The sequence below is a fragment of the Vespula vulgaris genome, chromosome 3 (assembly GCF_905475345.1).
Source record: "Vespula vulgaris chromosome 3, iyVesVulg1.1, whole genome shotgun sequence".
NCBI lineage: Eukaryota > Metazoa > Arthropoda > Insecta > Hymenoptera > Vespidae > Vespula > Vespula vulgaris.
In genome coordinates this window covers 118,217-131,843 of record NC_066588.1, presented here as the reverse complement: position 1 = coordinate 131,843, position 13,627 = coordinate 118,217, and the positions used below count along the sequence as shown (strand labels likewise).

The 13,627-nt window shown below is 50.7% G+C and overlaps 1 protein-coding gene across 44 annotated transcripts in view; it reads right to left on the bottom strand.

Annotated features, from left to right (window-relative positions):
• LOC127062218 (basement membrane-specific heparan sulfate proteoglycan core protein) overlaps window positions 1-13,627 on the bottom strand; it is an 87,717-nt gene that overhangs the window by 45,384 nt on the left and 28,706 nt on the right. For 2 of the 44 annotated variants that reach the window (XM_050990018.1, XM_050990022.1), the window contains exon 1: window positions 10,938-12,740. The exons of 41 other annotated variants lie outside the window; for them this stretch is intronic. In XM_050990018.1, coding sequence (XP_050845975.1) covers window positions 10,938-11,043 — 106 coding nt within the window. In that variant the 5' untranslated portion in view covers window positions 11,044-12,740. Of the gene's footprint in view, window positions 1-10,937; window positions 12,741-13,627 lie in introns of those variants that run through there. One more of the 44 variants, XM_050990013.1, reaches the window with a different exon arrangement.

Below are 13,627 nucleotides of genomic sequence, written 5' to 3'. Positions count from 1 at the left end.
TTTGGACGACGGAGAAGAAAAAGAAGAAAGGAAGAAAGGAAAAACAAAATCCTTCCTTCGAGCGCGAGAAAGACCGTCCTCGTCGAATCGTTTGTTGGACTCATACATTCGACGATATCCTATTTTCATCGAAATGCCAGAGAAAAAGCTCAATTTCGCAGAGCCCTTATCCTAGAGAGAAAGGCGAGATCGTGACGTTATTAAAGCGAGTTCGCAGGTCGACGGAATGCGAATTACGTGCGTCCGTCGCGTCCTCCCTCCCCCTTGGGGATCATCCGATAACGGTGTACCGTGGCTGAACCGTAGGTGTACCTTTCAAGAATGTGCAAAGCCAAACTTACGTTTCGAGAGTTACGTTCCTGCAAACGTTTTACAATTTCCCGACCGATGGAGAGCTTTCTTCTCTCCTCGAATCTTTATCGCCTGTGATTTACGTTCGAGCGGATTCGCGATTCCTAGAAATAAACTCGCGTTGCTCGTCGAGCTCGCGTTGTCGACGGTTTTCGATCTATTTAACCTTGCAGGACGACTCCCCCTTTCTTTATTCGCGCTTCGAACGAACAAATATACTTACTACGAGTAATAGGTATGCGTCATGGTTGTTGATCCTCCCACTCGTCGCGATTTACAAGCGTCCGTTAGACGCGACCGTAAGTATATCCGATGGCGTCACGGTTACGTAGCTTCCAGAACGATCGTCTATTTTTTCAACGAGTTCTTTCAAACAAAGGATTTGCCAAGAAAAGAGAGATACCTTTGTGCGCCAGGGTACGTACATAGGATCAAGCTGGACGAATCGTGCGATCGAACGTCGCGATATTTATTCGACCTCGATGCAACCGAGTTAGATCTCTCTCGAACGTTTCAAACGTTCTATTTCGATATTTTCGATGATAATTCAACCGTCGTTAAGAGGAAGAGCGATCGTCGAACTCGAAAGTAAAGTCGACGATTCGAATATAATTACGAGTAGAATTTTTATTTCGGGCTCGCGACAGCGAGTTCTAAACTCGAGCGTGCTGCGATAGCAGTAAAACGTGATACTCCGTAGAAAATGTGAGAATAAGGCTACCTGGAACGTAGATAAAGTAGCGTCACACGACTCTCGCATTCGGAACGAGCATAGCTCGGAACGAGCCTTTTCGCTTTTTTCGAGATGTTTCAATTATTAATCGGCCAAATCTTGGCAGTCTTTCTCCGAGAGGAAAGACGGACGCATATCTCTTCTCATCCAGCCGTAGAGGCAAGAGGGAAAGTTTTTGTATTTTTCCCGATTAAAATTTCCTACGTTAGAATCGTGTACCGTCTACGAACAGGGTCTTTCGTCCAAGGCCGAGCCTCGTTCGCTAAATGTCTTCTAGAAGAGGAACATACGCAAACGTCGATAGGTAAACGCCAGTCCATCTAACCCGCACGATCGGAAATAGTCGATGAACTACGAAGAGAAACGTCGAGAGCGAGAGCGAGAGAGAGAGAGAGAGAGAGAGAGAGAGAATGAATTCTAAATACGATCCTGAAACACAACGAGCTCACGTCCATCCGCTATCAAATCGCAACGAATGTAGTACTCGTACATAGTCAACAAGGGTAGAAGGAGAGGGAGCGAGAGAGACGATGAGAATCAAGCTTGAAAACGATATCGCAAACGGTTATGAAATAACGATCTCTCCTACTCGCTCTCTTCGAGCTCGAGATACGTGACGCATATCGAACGCGTTCTCTGAACATTTATTTATCGACGATTCGTTTTACCTAGTCGTTATTTACGGCACTCGCGGGCGAAAGGGACCGTCTCGCTTCCGTTATCGCCTATCGAACTCGCGATCCTCTCTCTCTCTCTCTCTCTGTCTCGCTCTCTCTCCGCGTAACCGTGACGCTGACCCCGCCGACTCTTCGTCATCGTTACAAATTTTCCAATCTCTCTCTCCGATCGGATAATCTTCCAAAATTATCTAAATATCCGCTCGACTATGAGCATCTCTCGCGTTGATTTATTAATTTATCGTACGACTCGAGCAGAAAATGACTCGAAACGTAGAAAAGATTTACGAACGTTCGTATGAAACAATAATAGGAAAAGATAATAGACGAATCGTCGGACGATGGAGATAATTCGAGGATAGGAATATGACGAATAACACGGTTTCTTGTAATCCGCTTTGATTTTTCTCCGGCTCCTCCGACACCGATAGCGAACGTTCGCAACGTTATTGCGTTAATCTTTTCGTAAACGCTTTGCTAAATTCCTCGCACGCTGTCGCGAGGATTATTTACGAGCCGACGAATCTGGCTCCGGTTAACTGGCGCGGCACGATCTCGCGCGGACGTGCGACAAAAAGGGACGCGATATTTCTCTCGCAACGTTTAAATCGCGTCGATTACTTTTACACGCCACTTGTCCATATTATCCAGCCACTTGCACGAGTTCGTACAGTCGGCTCCTCTCGCGACGCAAACAAGAGTCTAAGTCGTTGAAGAAGCAATTGAAAAAGTAACCGAAACTGGGAGCGCTGCGAATCCTAATAAGGTCAATCGGCCGGCCCCCCCCCCCTTCTCCCTCGTATTGCTCATTCCGCTCGATAAGCGAGCGCGCGTCGCGTCGCGCGAGATTATGTCATCGAGCATCGCCCGGTGTTGAGTTCATCGCAGGAAATCGAGGCGTAACGCGGAAAAACGATTACGTCACCCTCTTCTCCCAACCTCTCCTCGTCCGTTAGATCTCGATTGCCCTCCCGAGCGAAGGAAGAAGGCGAACGCTGCCGACGCGCTTCGTCTCTCAAGCGCCGAAGCAGCCGCGTCCGACCTACGTCTCGAACGAACGAATTCAAATGCCTCGCGAACCGACGGCTTTTCCGCGACGAGTCCTCGAGCCGACGAGTGGGTAGATACCGTAGGAGCGCGTTACGCTTCAATTCCGTGTCAATGCTAAAGCCTTTTCGCGTGCCTACGATCTTCGTCGACTCTTTTTCCTTTCTCCCCCTCGCGCCCCAACGGCGACGTCGGTCCTTCCTCGCGTTAACTCGCTCGGAGTAACGGCCGAAAACTCGAATGCCAATGATTTTACTGTTACCGTGGCATATCGCGCGTTCGCGCGACGCCGAATTTATGCCACGTCTTCTCTTTCCGACTCCGTAACGTCGAATCGGCTCGATCGCGAAAAAGAAAGAGGAAAGAGGCAAGGATCGCCGATTGGCCTCGAGGCTGCAACGTCCATGAGAGCGCGTTTAACTCGTACGACGAGAAGACCGATTGCGAAATCGCGGAATTCTCGCTCATCGGCCTGGCTCGCTTTCGTTCGGTCAAAGGCGTTTCAGAGGCCGCTGAAGCTATGCGAGCGCGAACGTCGACGGGAACTTCCTAATCGTGACGCGTCGAGGACCCGATCGGCAGGGCTAACGATGCCGCCGAATTATTAGCCGTACTCGCGATCCGTAAGATCGTCGGAGAGGACGCGCTATCGCGACGGTCGATCGAACGAGCCGGATTTATAACCGGACGCCTGTTAATCGGGTCGAGTTAAGCGCGTCGATCGAGGGAACGGCTCGACGCCGATTCGGTCGCGTCGCTCAAGATCGTTCGACTCGTGGAAGGTCGAGGGGAATGAGACTTTTAATCGCGCTTTACAATATACGTTTGTTTCGCGACGCAACGCGCTCGAAATTATTTATATCCGAGGTACGATCGTTTCTGGAATTTCATCGAGACGCCTTATTTCGTCCGGTCGTAAACGTCGAATGCGGTGGCTGCGCGGTCGCGATCGACGAAATCGATCGACGTCGAAGAGATATTTCGCGCTCGCTTTCGAACGAAAGTAAGGAAGGAAGTAACGGTGGTAGGCTCGATCCGTCCCGACGCGAGGACCATAACTCACGGCGAGCCGAGATAGCGACCTCGAGATTCCGACACGATGCGAGCTCATTGACAATGCCGTACAAAAAAAAAAAAAAGAAGAAGGAGAAAAAAATATACAGGCACGAATACCGTACTAACGAATGACATGCCACGAAGAAACATCCGAACGCTTGCGACGTTAAAGCACTTTGTCGCTATTCATTATACATTTCGGAACGATCAATCAGTCGTACGCGTTTATCGGCATTCCTATCGGATGGCGTAGCTTTTAATACCGGTACTAAAGTTTTTGCTCCCCCCCCCCCTCTCTCTCCATTCATCGTCTACCCATCCGTGAGATTTATTCGCTATCTTCGACGGATGATTTCAATCGATCGGCACGGCTGTCCCGCTATTTTAACGAACGATCCTTCGACTCGAACGTTTCGTTCGTACGTCGATAATTAATGCCTCGCGCTTTTGCGTAACCGTCGAGACTATATTTGGCTTTTCTCGAGCGATAAGAAAGGTCGCGTCGATCCACGAGCGCGATCCAAAATCGTCGACGCGATCGCCTCCTACCTCTTTCCAAGTTCGCGCCTGTAATCGAATGAAATCGCGCTACGGTAATCCGAAGAATTGCCTCTTTAGCGTCAACGAGACGGATGTTGCGCAACGGCCGACGCTCGACAGAGATCTTCGAACAAACGATTTTGTACTCTCCGAAAGAGCGATCGCTTCGAGATATTTCGAGAGAGAGAGAGACGCTTCTTCTCTCTCCGAGCGAACTTTCGTTTGGAATACCTCGGTCGAACGAATAACTCGATCGTACCGGATCGATTGCATCATCGAAGAAACATCTTAACCGTATCTCCAGCGCTAGCGCACGCCCACGGCGACGAACGCGAAGCACGCGTTACAATATGCATTAGCCACGCTCGAGCGCGCCAAGGTTGAGATCCGAACGAATAATTTATCGCACCTTGGACGAGCATACGTTTTCATCCATCGACGCACCCAGCGGGCACTCTTTAACGACGATTCCGCCTTATCTTTGCGCGAAAAGAGATCGAAACGAATTCTTCCGACGAGATTCGGTCGAGATGCTCGGGGGAGGGGAGCAGCGAGCCGAACGGCGGACGACGTCGGGAAAGCGTCGGGCCGCTCCTTGCCGCTTCGCCTCGTAAACGTCGTAAATATCGAAACGAATCGCGAGCCTCGTACGTCGCTCCGTTGCTTTCCGAGAGGACAGAGACGCGCGCGAGAGCGCGAGGGCGTCCGAGCCCAACGACGATTTAAAATCTCTCGAAGAGCGCTCGAGAGTCGTTCCGGGACGTGGAAAAATTTCTTTCTTGCGCGATCGTCGTCGGAGGCTCAGCGAAAGGACGTCGCCAATGCATATTCAAACGAAACGTTTGCCTCGCCGAACGACGACGAGACGCGAATCGATCGTCGATTAATTTCTTCCTTCCCCTTTTATCTCGAAACAACGAGAAGGGGAAAGAGGAGCGGAGCGGAGCGGAGAGAAAAGGGGAGAAAAAGAGAGAGAATATAGTTGCGCGTCTTAAAACGTAAGGAGCCGGGAAGGAAGAGCCGAGTAAAAAAGAAGTACGAGAAGAATGAAATCTAATAGAGCGCGATGGTTGGCAAGTTGTGAGGGCGCGCGCACCAACCGTAGAAAAGCCATGTCGCGTCGCGTCGGTGTGTAGAGGAGAAGAGCGCGTGTGCTCTCCTCACGAAAAGTATGTTTACTCCGTGCTACGAAAGGCGAAAGCCAGCCGCAAATCCAATAATTCCCAAGAGCAAATATATCCGACCGAGGGAAAATGTCGTAGACTTACGACGATTCTCTTTTCGAGGGTGCCGAAGAGGGGACGACGGATGATTTCTCTCGTAAAAGAAAAAGAGGAAGAAGAGGAAAAGAGGGAAGAAAAGAACAACTACGAGTCTCGCTCGTTTTTTTTCCCGTGCCCTTCCATCCCATTCATTTTTAAGGCTAAATACATAAGAGATTTAAGGTGCGCGCGTTGCGAGCAAACGTCGGACCGAACGTTGCGCGCGGCAACGCCCGTACGAAATACGGGAAGGCGCCGATAAGGAGAGATCGAGAAACGAAAGGCGTTCGGCGAGAAGATCGATCGTTTAACGCCGCGACGCGCTTTCTACGACCACGGTTGCAAGGTGATGCACAGACGCGTCTACGCGTACGTGTGGCGCGAGCCGGAAGCGGTACGTCATAGCCCGCTTCGACTTCCGCTTCGTCTACTCGAGTCGCTTCGAGGAGGCCGCGAGTCGGAGGCAGCCCTTCCTTCCTCCTCGAGCCCTCTTTCTTCCCGCGAATCGATATATCGAAAACCGTCGCGCCTCGACGAATCGCGAGCGGAGACTCTCAATTTATGGCATTAATTATCGCCACCCTTCTTCCTTTTCTTCCTGCGCTCTCGCCCATCCATACACAACGTCCGATATTTCTTCTTTCAGCCGAGGCGACTTTGCACCTCGATCTCAACGGTATCCACCTCGTTGAATTCCTCGGCGGAACTCCTCGACCCGGAGGAGATTCGAGAAAAGAGGAATCTAGGAACGCGACGTAACGGGTTTTCGGTCGCGCGACCGAGCGTCTTCCTCGCGCTCCGTCGAGACAAAGAGATCCGACGAGAAGGCAGGGACCGAGATCGGTTCCCCGCTCGACGAGTAGAAGAGTTAACAACGCTCGTGGAAGACCCGTTAAAGGGCTTTGCTACGTTGAGAAGCGAATAAAAAGCGGATTTGAAGAAGAAAGCTCCTCCGGAAGCTTCAGGGGAGAGCGAGAGGACAGGAAAGTTCCAATGAGCAATTTAGAGGAAGAGAAGACGTCGGTTCTACCGGCTAGCAGTATCTCCGTATATCCGTTCGTTTCGTTTCGTTTCGTTTCGTAACGAGCGAGAATAGCGTTCGAGTTCGTTCGAAGCGAGAGCTCGAGGAGGGACGCGCCTAAACGCGCACCGAGATTGAAATAATTAGTAATCCCTCCGCTCCGTCTTTCTCTCGGCTGTCCGTGGCATTCCGTTTTCAGCTCGCAATCGGATAACGGGAGGAATTGTTTTCAGAGGGAGGAGAGGGTTCGAACGGAAGACCTCCTCTTTCATCCCACCTCGAAGGATCGTTCTTCTCGCGCCTATCGCGCCTTCTAATCCGCGACTAAACGCCGAGAACCCGCTTTGTATTCCCTCACGGTCTTTCGCCGTCTCTCGCCGTCCTCGAGAAGCGCGTTTAAACGAATTTCCGGCGAATCCAGCTACCGAGTTAAATAATGCCGATCGAAGCGTTCCACTTGTTCTTCTCGTTCGACGGAAAGATCGACTCGAAGAGACATCGTCGCGGGTATCCTTTATCGTCGTTCGTCGTCGCCCACGCCTACGCTGCATTTAGGACCGATTCGCCCCGGGGGAAAGGAAGAGGGAAAGGAAGGAACGGAGAGAAAAGAAAAACGGAAAAAGCAAAGCGCGTTTAATCGCGATGTCCGCCGGATAATTCCATCGTTTAATGGGATTTAATCGAGCCGCAATATGCATGAGATCCAACTTTTTCGTCTTATCGTTAGCCCATCAATTATTCCGAATAATCTTCGATAAATGTTCTCTCTGAAGCATTTCGAATATTCCAACTGGAATATTACGTCCCGCTACGTTCTCGGCCGCGTCCCTTCTCCGCCGCCGCCGCCGCCGCCGCCGACGTCCTTCCATCGCGTTCCGCTCGAAAAAGGGAAAGAACGAATGCGATTTATTATTTCGAAAGGGTGCCTTGTCCTTGTTTGCTCTCTTATTATTAAGAACAGAAGAAGAGAGAAACCGGCCGACGGGAGTTGGCCGCATTTTATCACTTTAATATAGGTTTCAAGAATTTATGCTCTAATAAAAGCGATCTTTCGATGTTAATTATCCGCGGGGGTTTCAAACCTAGTTTCCATACCTTCGTTCCGCGCCGCGCCACGCCGGTTGACCTACAAACTTTCTCGGTTTATGGTCGCTTTAGACAAAAGAAGGTGAAACGAGGAAAATGGAAAACAAGAAAAAAGTGAAGAACCTAGAGAAAAAATGCTAGGTCCCCGCTAGGACCCCGAAGAGAGCTCGTTTGATTTTTACGGAATCATTGCCAGCTCCCTAAGTTTGCGCGAGCTCGCAGAAATTCGAAGGTTCTTGAGGTATGAAAGAGGGGGACAGAGAGAGAGAGAGAGAGACTAACGAGGAGCGTTTCTACGTAAACCAAACGTTGCTTCGTTCTACAAATTCTGTATTGTTGGTTTCTTTAAAAATTCAGAAGATCGGTCCGCTTTGAGTCGAGTACTTCGTTCCGATTAAAAAAGTATAATCGATTCGGTTCAACTCGTGGTTTTGTGTGTTGAAATAACTGCCAATCCATAACCCAGACTCGTACGCGATCATCGAATGGCACTTTGTTCTCGATAGAACGAAGCTCGAAAATTACTTTCGAGTTTCGATCGATCGAATCGAGTACTCCCTTCGAAGAATATAATTATCTCCTCGTTTTCTCTACGATTTTAATACCTCGAAATGAATCGAGAAAAATAATCCCGCAAACGCTTGACGTCGTGTCTATTAATCTTTATCAGAGCGCATGTAAAACTTTAACATATTCGTATTTCCTCTCCCGCCATGTGTACATACATATATAAATATGATGTGCATGCAGCCAACACGTGCGCAACGAATTTGAACCGCGGCGAGCTAAAACCATGCGATGGGAAATATTAACGCATCGGGGATGCGACGATCGGTTCATGAGAAATACAAGAGGGCGACTAGCCGCAACGTTTTATCGTTTTCTTCTCTCGTCAACGAGCGATCCGTCCTATGAAAGAATAACGAATGGCACGCGAGAAGGCGCGTCGAAATTTCTACCGTAGGCCCGTGTCGAAATTCCCCGGAGATGCTTTTTCACGGTTTACGAGAAATCTTGCTTCGAGGAATCCGTCGATATCGAATATTTTACTGAATATTTTATTGAAACGCGCCAACAAGTAGCTCCACGCGGAAGCGTAATCGTATCGCGAACGTCGATTGCAAAACCGATCGGCCGTTAAGGAGGAAAGAGAAGAAAACTCCTTTCTCCGAAGGAAAGGAGAAAAGAGGATCCTTTCATATCGCGCATATTTTCACGTTGTCGCGCTAAAGAAATTTTCTTGGTTAGAAGAGATAGAGCTGCCGTACGCGTAAAGGCGACAAAGTTACGGAGAAAAGGAAAAGGCGAGTCGGCAATTTCGGTGGACGCGGTGCATCTGCCGCTCCACCGTGGAAAATAATATGTTAAATAGGTGGGAGAGAGGTCGCGAAGTCGAGCTTACTACGAGCTCGTCCGTGGATAGCTACGTACCTAAGTACGTTCGGTACGTTAGCAGGAGTAGACGCGGATAAAACGGGCAGCAGCCTCCGCTCGAGCCGGGGACATAATGCATGCCCTTTATACGACCACCGTACCTCGTATAAGGCGCGATTGTTTCATTTTCAAAATGATATTCACGCACCACCGCTTTTCGCCTTTCTCCTGCGCGCGCTCGCGCGCACGGACCCTATATCCGACTTATGCTTTTACCCCGTCTCTCTCTCTCTCTCTATCCCTCTTTATCCCACCCCCTCTGCCGGTCGACGTTATCCCCTATTTTCTCGGTGGAAAAACATCGCGTGGTTTACTCCCAGAAAATACATAACGCGCGCACGTAGCAACGTCGTGCAATTAAACGCTACGCGTGTTGTGCGCGAAAGTACATAGAGAAAAAATCTATTACCGCGAAAAGTCGCGAGAACGGGGAGCGCCGATGCAATTTGCGAATTTAAAGAAACGACCTTCTTCCCGCCATCGCCGCTCGACGGACGATCATCGGTCCGTAAACAATCGCCTCTTTTTTTTCTTTTTCCCTAACTTTACGAATCCGTAATTGAAGTTTGTAACGCGACTGCGAGATTCGTTCGTTCGTTATCGTTGGCATGGCGACAATGAATTTTTCATGTTCTCGCGACATTCCTTTCGCCTTTCGACCAGTCGTTGAATTCGCGAAGCACTTGTATTTTCTTTACAGACTCGTCGCCTTTATCGATCTTCCTTTTCTCCTTTTCGGTGGAAAAAGGAGGGCGAAAAAAGGATCTTTTGCGTCGTACGCGTTAATAACCGACGAAAGCGTTTGGAGGATTAAATAATTTCACCGGTATCGGGAAATGATCGACGTCGCTCGTATCGATTATTACTCGATACGATTGTGCGATTCAAACGAGCCATGCCCGAGAACGAATCAAAGCCGGCGCGACTCTGGCGGAATAAAAGGGACGACAAATAGGATTCAAACTCTGAAAGTTTCTTCCTGCCGACCCTTCCCCTCGCTCGCTCCCTCCCTCTCTCTCTCTCTCTCTCTCTCTCTCTCTCTCTCTCTCTCTCTCTCTCTCCCGCGCAACAAGTGCCGTCGAATTCGATAGAGCATAGATATCTATCGCGCTTTCGCGGAACGCGAAAGATAATCGAGAAACAAAGAGCAGCTTGACAAATTCTTTTCCTCCCACGCATCCCACGCGTACAGCTGTGAGAGTCGTCTCTTAATCATATTCTTTTCGCGATACCAATTTTCACGCGAGAAATAGCAAGTGACGAACTCGAAATCGTCGAAAGCATCGTTCGATTAAAAACAAGAGCGCGTCCTACATCTTCCTGTCGAGGAAAAGTCCTCGACAATGGCTATTGTCGCTTCTCACGTAGAGATTCGACGCGACCCTAGATACGTATGCGCCCCTTTTAAACGTCGTTTCTCGGGCGCAAAATATATCGTAAATAGCGCTCGGGAGACGCAACCCGGATCGCTCGCCGAGTTACGTTTTAACGCGCGAATTCGCGAACGAGAGAAATCTCTCGGGATTGAAGCTCGGGGAGAGAAATCGAAGTAAACGAGGATAGACGGGCGTCGTTGTCCTTTCCCTCGAAACGTTACCCACCACGGTGGAACGTTTCGAGAGCGAACGCGAGGGAAAAGGAAGAGGGAAGAAAAACTCGCCGTAGCGTCGAAAAAAGATTTTTCTCGGGCGTCGAATCCGAAGATCAAACCGGGATAGAAATAAAGTTACCTCTGTTGCGTGTTCCGTGAGACAGTCTCGCTTCCTGCGCGAGGTTCGAAGACGTCAAGGCCAATAGGAGGATGACGGCGAGGACGTTTCTCGCCGGTCGTTCCATCTCGCTTCTCGAATCCTTTTTCACGTTCGTCGAGACGAACGTCGCCTCGTCCGAGGACCGCCCTCCCACGATCGCGGCTTAACCTCTTACTCGCGGCGGACTCGCGCCTCTAGAAAATCAAATCGACGTTCCTTTTCGAGAAACGACTCGCGAAACTATTCTGCTTCGATTGCCGACGTAACTGAAATCATTCGCCGAGAAAGAAAACGTTTCGAAGGGAAAAAGGGAAGAAAGAAAACCGTTTGGGAACCGTCGTCCATCCAAGCTACGTCTACGTTGCGTTCGCGTAATCGCTCGATCGCGAGTAATCTTGCCTTTTTAATCGACTACCTTTCCGCAAGGTGTACCTTCGAAAGCGGATCTTTTCTCTCTCTCTCTCTCTCTCTCCCTCTCGCTCGTTCTAGGAAAAAGCTCGCTCGTACGTCCGAAGCGTTTAGCGCGTGAAATATTTAACGGGCCGCAACGTGAATTATTTCTCGACGTACGCGATATTTCTCTCTCCCTTACGGTACTAGTCTGCCGTTACCGTCACTACCACCGGACCGGCAGTATCGCAACTCGAAGAGCTATTCTCGCGAAGCCGTTCTCCCCTCTGGCCCCTGCCCATCCCCTCTCTCTCGCTCTCTCTCTCTCCAGCCGTGACGACGGACCCCTTCGAATCTACTCGGCCGATCTCTTCCGAGCTCGCTCTCTCGCTTCGTCCTTTGGTTCGCGCGAGCGAACGCTTCTCTTCTCTTTACCTCTTTCCTTTATCCCTGACCACTCGCCCCGGCACCCCTTTTTTCCCCCCCTTCCTTCTTCTTTAGCGAGCGACAATTTGGTTTTTGTTCGCGGTAGCAAGGGGAAGGAAAACGAGAGAAAGAGGAGAAAGCGGAGGCGAATCGTGCGAAGGCAAAGCCGTTGAAGCTCGTCGAGAAAGAAAAAGGAAAAGAAAACGCGGACAAGGAAAGGTGGAGGAAATAGCGAGCCGGGAAAATACAATGCACGCTCGCAGCAGCGGGCACCCCGTCGTTCTTGTCGCGTAGTCTCGCGCCACTCGTTGTGTTTTCAATTATTTTTAATTATTTTCTGAATGGCAGCGCCTCGCGTTTGACGCAACCGTGGCGGTCTCTTTACCGGTGCACCGCTAACGCACACACCACCCTTTTTTCTTTTTCTCCCGCGTTTAGTCGGCCCCTTTCCCCGTTCGTTCCACGTTCGTCTACGTGCCGTCGACGTAGTCGCCGTTGGCGCTCGTCCTCGCTCCGCGAAAGAAAACGAGACCCACGAGCGTTTCGCCGCGAGATACCCCGAAAGGCGCGCTCCTTTCAAAGGGGAAACGCGTACGGTCCGCCGAGTGATTTTCAAAAGGAGCTGAGAGAGAGAGAGAGAGAGAGAGAGCGCGCGCTCGGAGAAAGAGTCGCGAAAGTGGCGCGGAAAAGCCTGAAGAAACGAAAAAGCGAGCTGCTCGATAGGGCGATCAAGAGCAAACCTGGGTACTGGGGTAGAAATCGAGACGACTCGGATCGCCGGACGAAGCGAGAAAAAGGACGTAGCTGCCGCGTTGGCCGAACCTGACAGACTGGCAAACTGCTAGTCTCCTCGGCATGAACCGAACGAACGCGACCGACATTGTCTACACGGCACACCCCACCTCTCCTGTCAACGCGCGCGATGCCAAGCGTGGGAGGCACTAAGCTACTTTGGATCTCCTTTTTCCGCTCCCGCCAACCCCCTCGCGCTCGCCTCTGCTACTTCCCTCCCCCCCACCCTTACCTCCGTCTTCTGCCGGTTAACTCGGTGGCACGGTGAAACGCCACGCGATACGCGCCGAAACCCTCCTTTTCCCTCCGACGTCTTTTAACCGACGGCTAATTAGCCGAATTACTCCACGGGGAATACGTTACCGTAGCCCCTTCCCATCGCTCTCTTTTCGCGATCGGTTTCGACGATCGGCGAGTCTCCGAAAAATACTTCCGAACGCGAACGAGCGCACCGTCGATGCCTTTCTCCGTGTCAAGAAAATCTTTCCGTTTCGACGCGCGAGATGGTCTGGCGATTCGAAAATTCGATGTAAGGGAAAGTCGCGCGGCTGATTTCGAGCGTAGGAGGGCGGGAGAGAGAGAGAGAGAGAGAGAGCAACCACGAGGTCCGCGGATCCTTGTCTCTGTTTTACGAGAACCACGCGGAATCGTTAGAAGGAAGGCGCGAAAAGCGATTACGCCTAAGTAACCGCGAACGATCACTTTTGAACGCGAGACACGCTTCGAAACGGACGCTTGGCTCTCCGTTGGGAGTGAAAAAAGAAAAACGCTCCGAGAGAGAGAGAGAGAGAGAGAGAGAGAGAGAGAGAGAGAGGTCGTGAGTCGAGAGACGCGTACCGAGACGAAAGATCGGTTCGCTGTTCCCTATTTTCCGTTCGACGAATCGCAGCGCGATCGAGATAAGACCGCTCTCCTTCTCTCTGAGAGCGCAAGAAGCGACCGAACCGCGTTGTTTCGAGCGAATGACTGTCAGTGGAGAAAAGCGTGGGTGGTCTCGCAGGTAGGACGGCACGCGCGCCTGCCACCGAGCGCACCCAACGCGCCTTTGCGCGTCCCTTTGG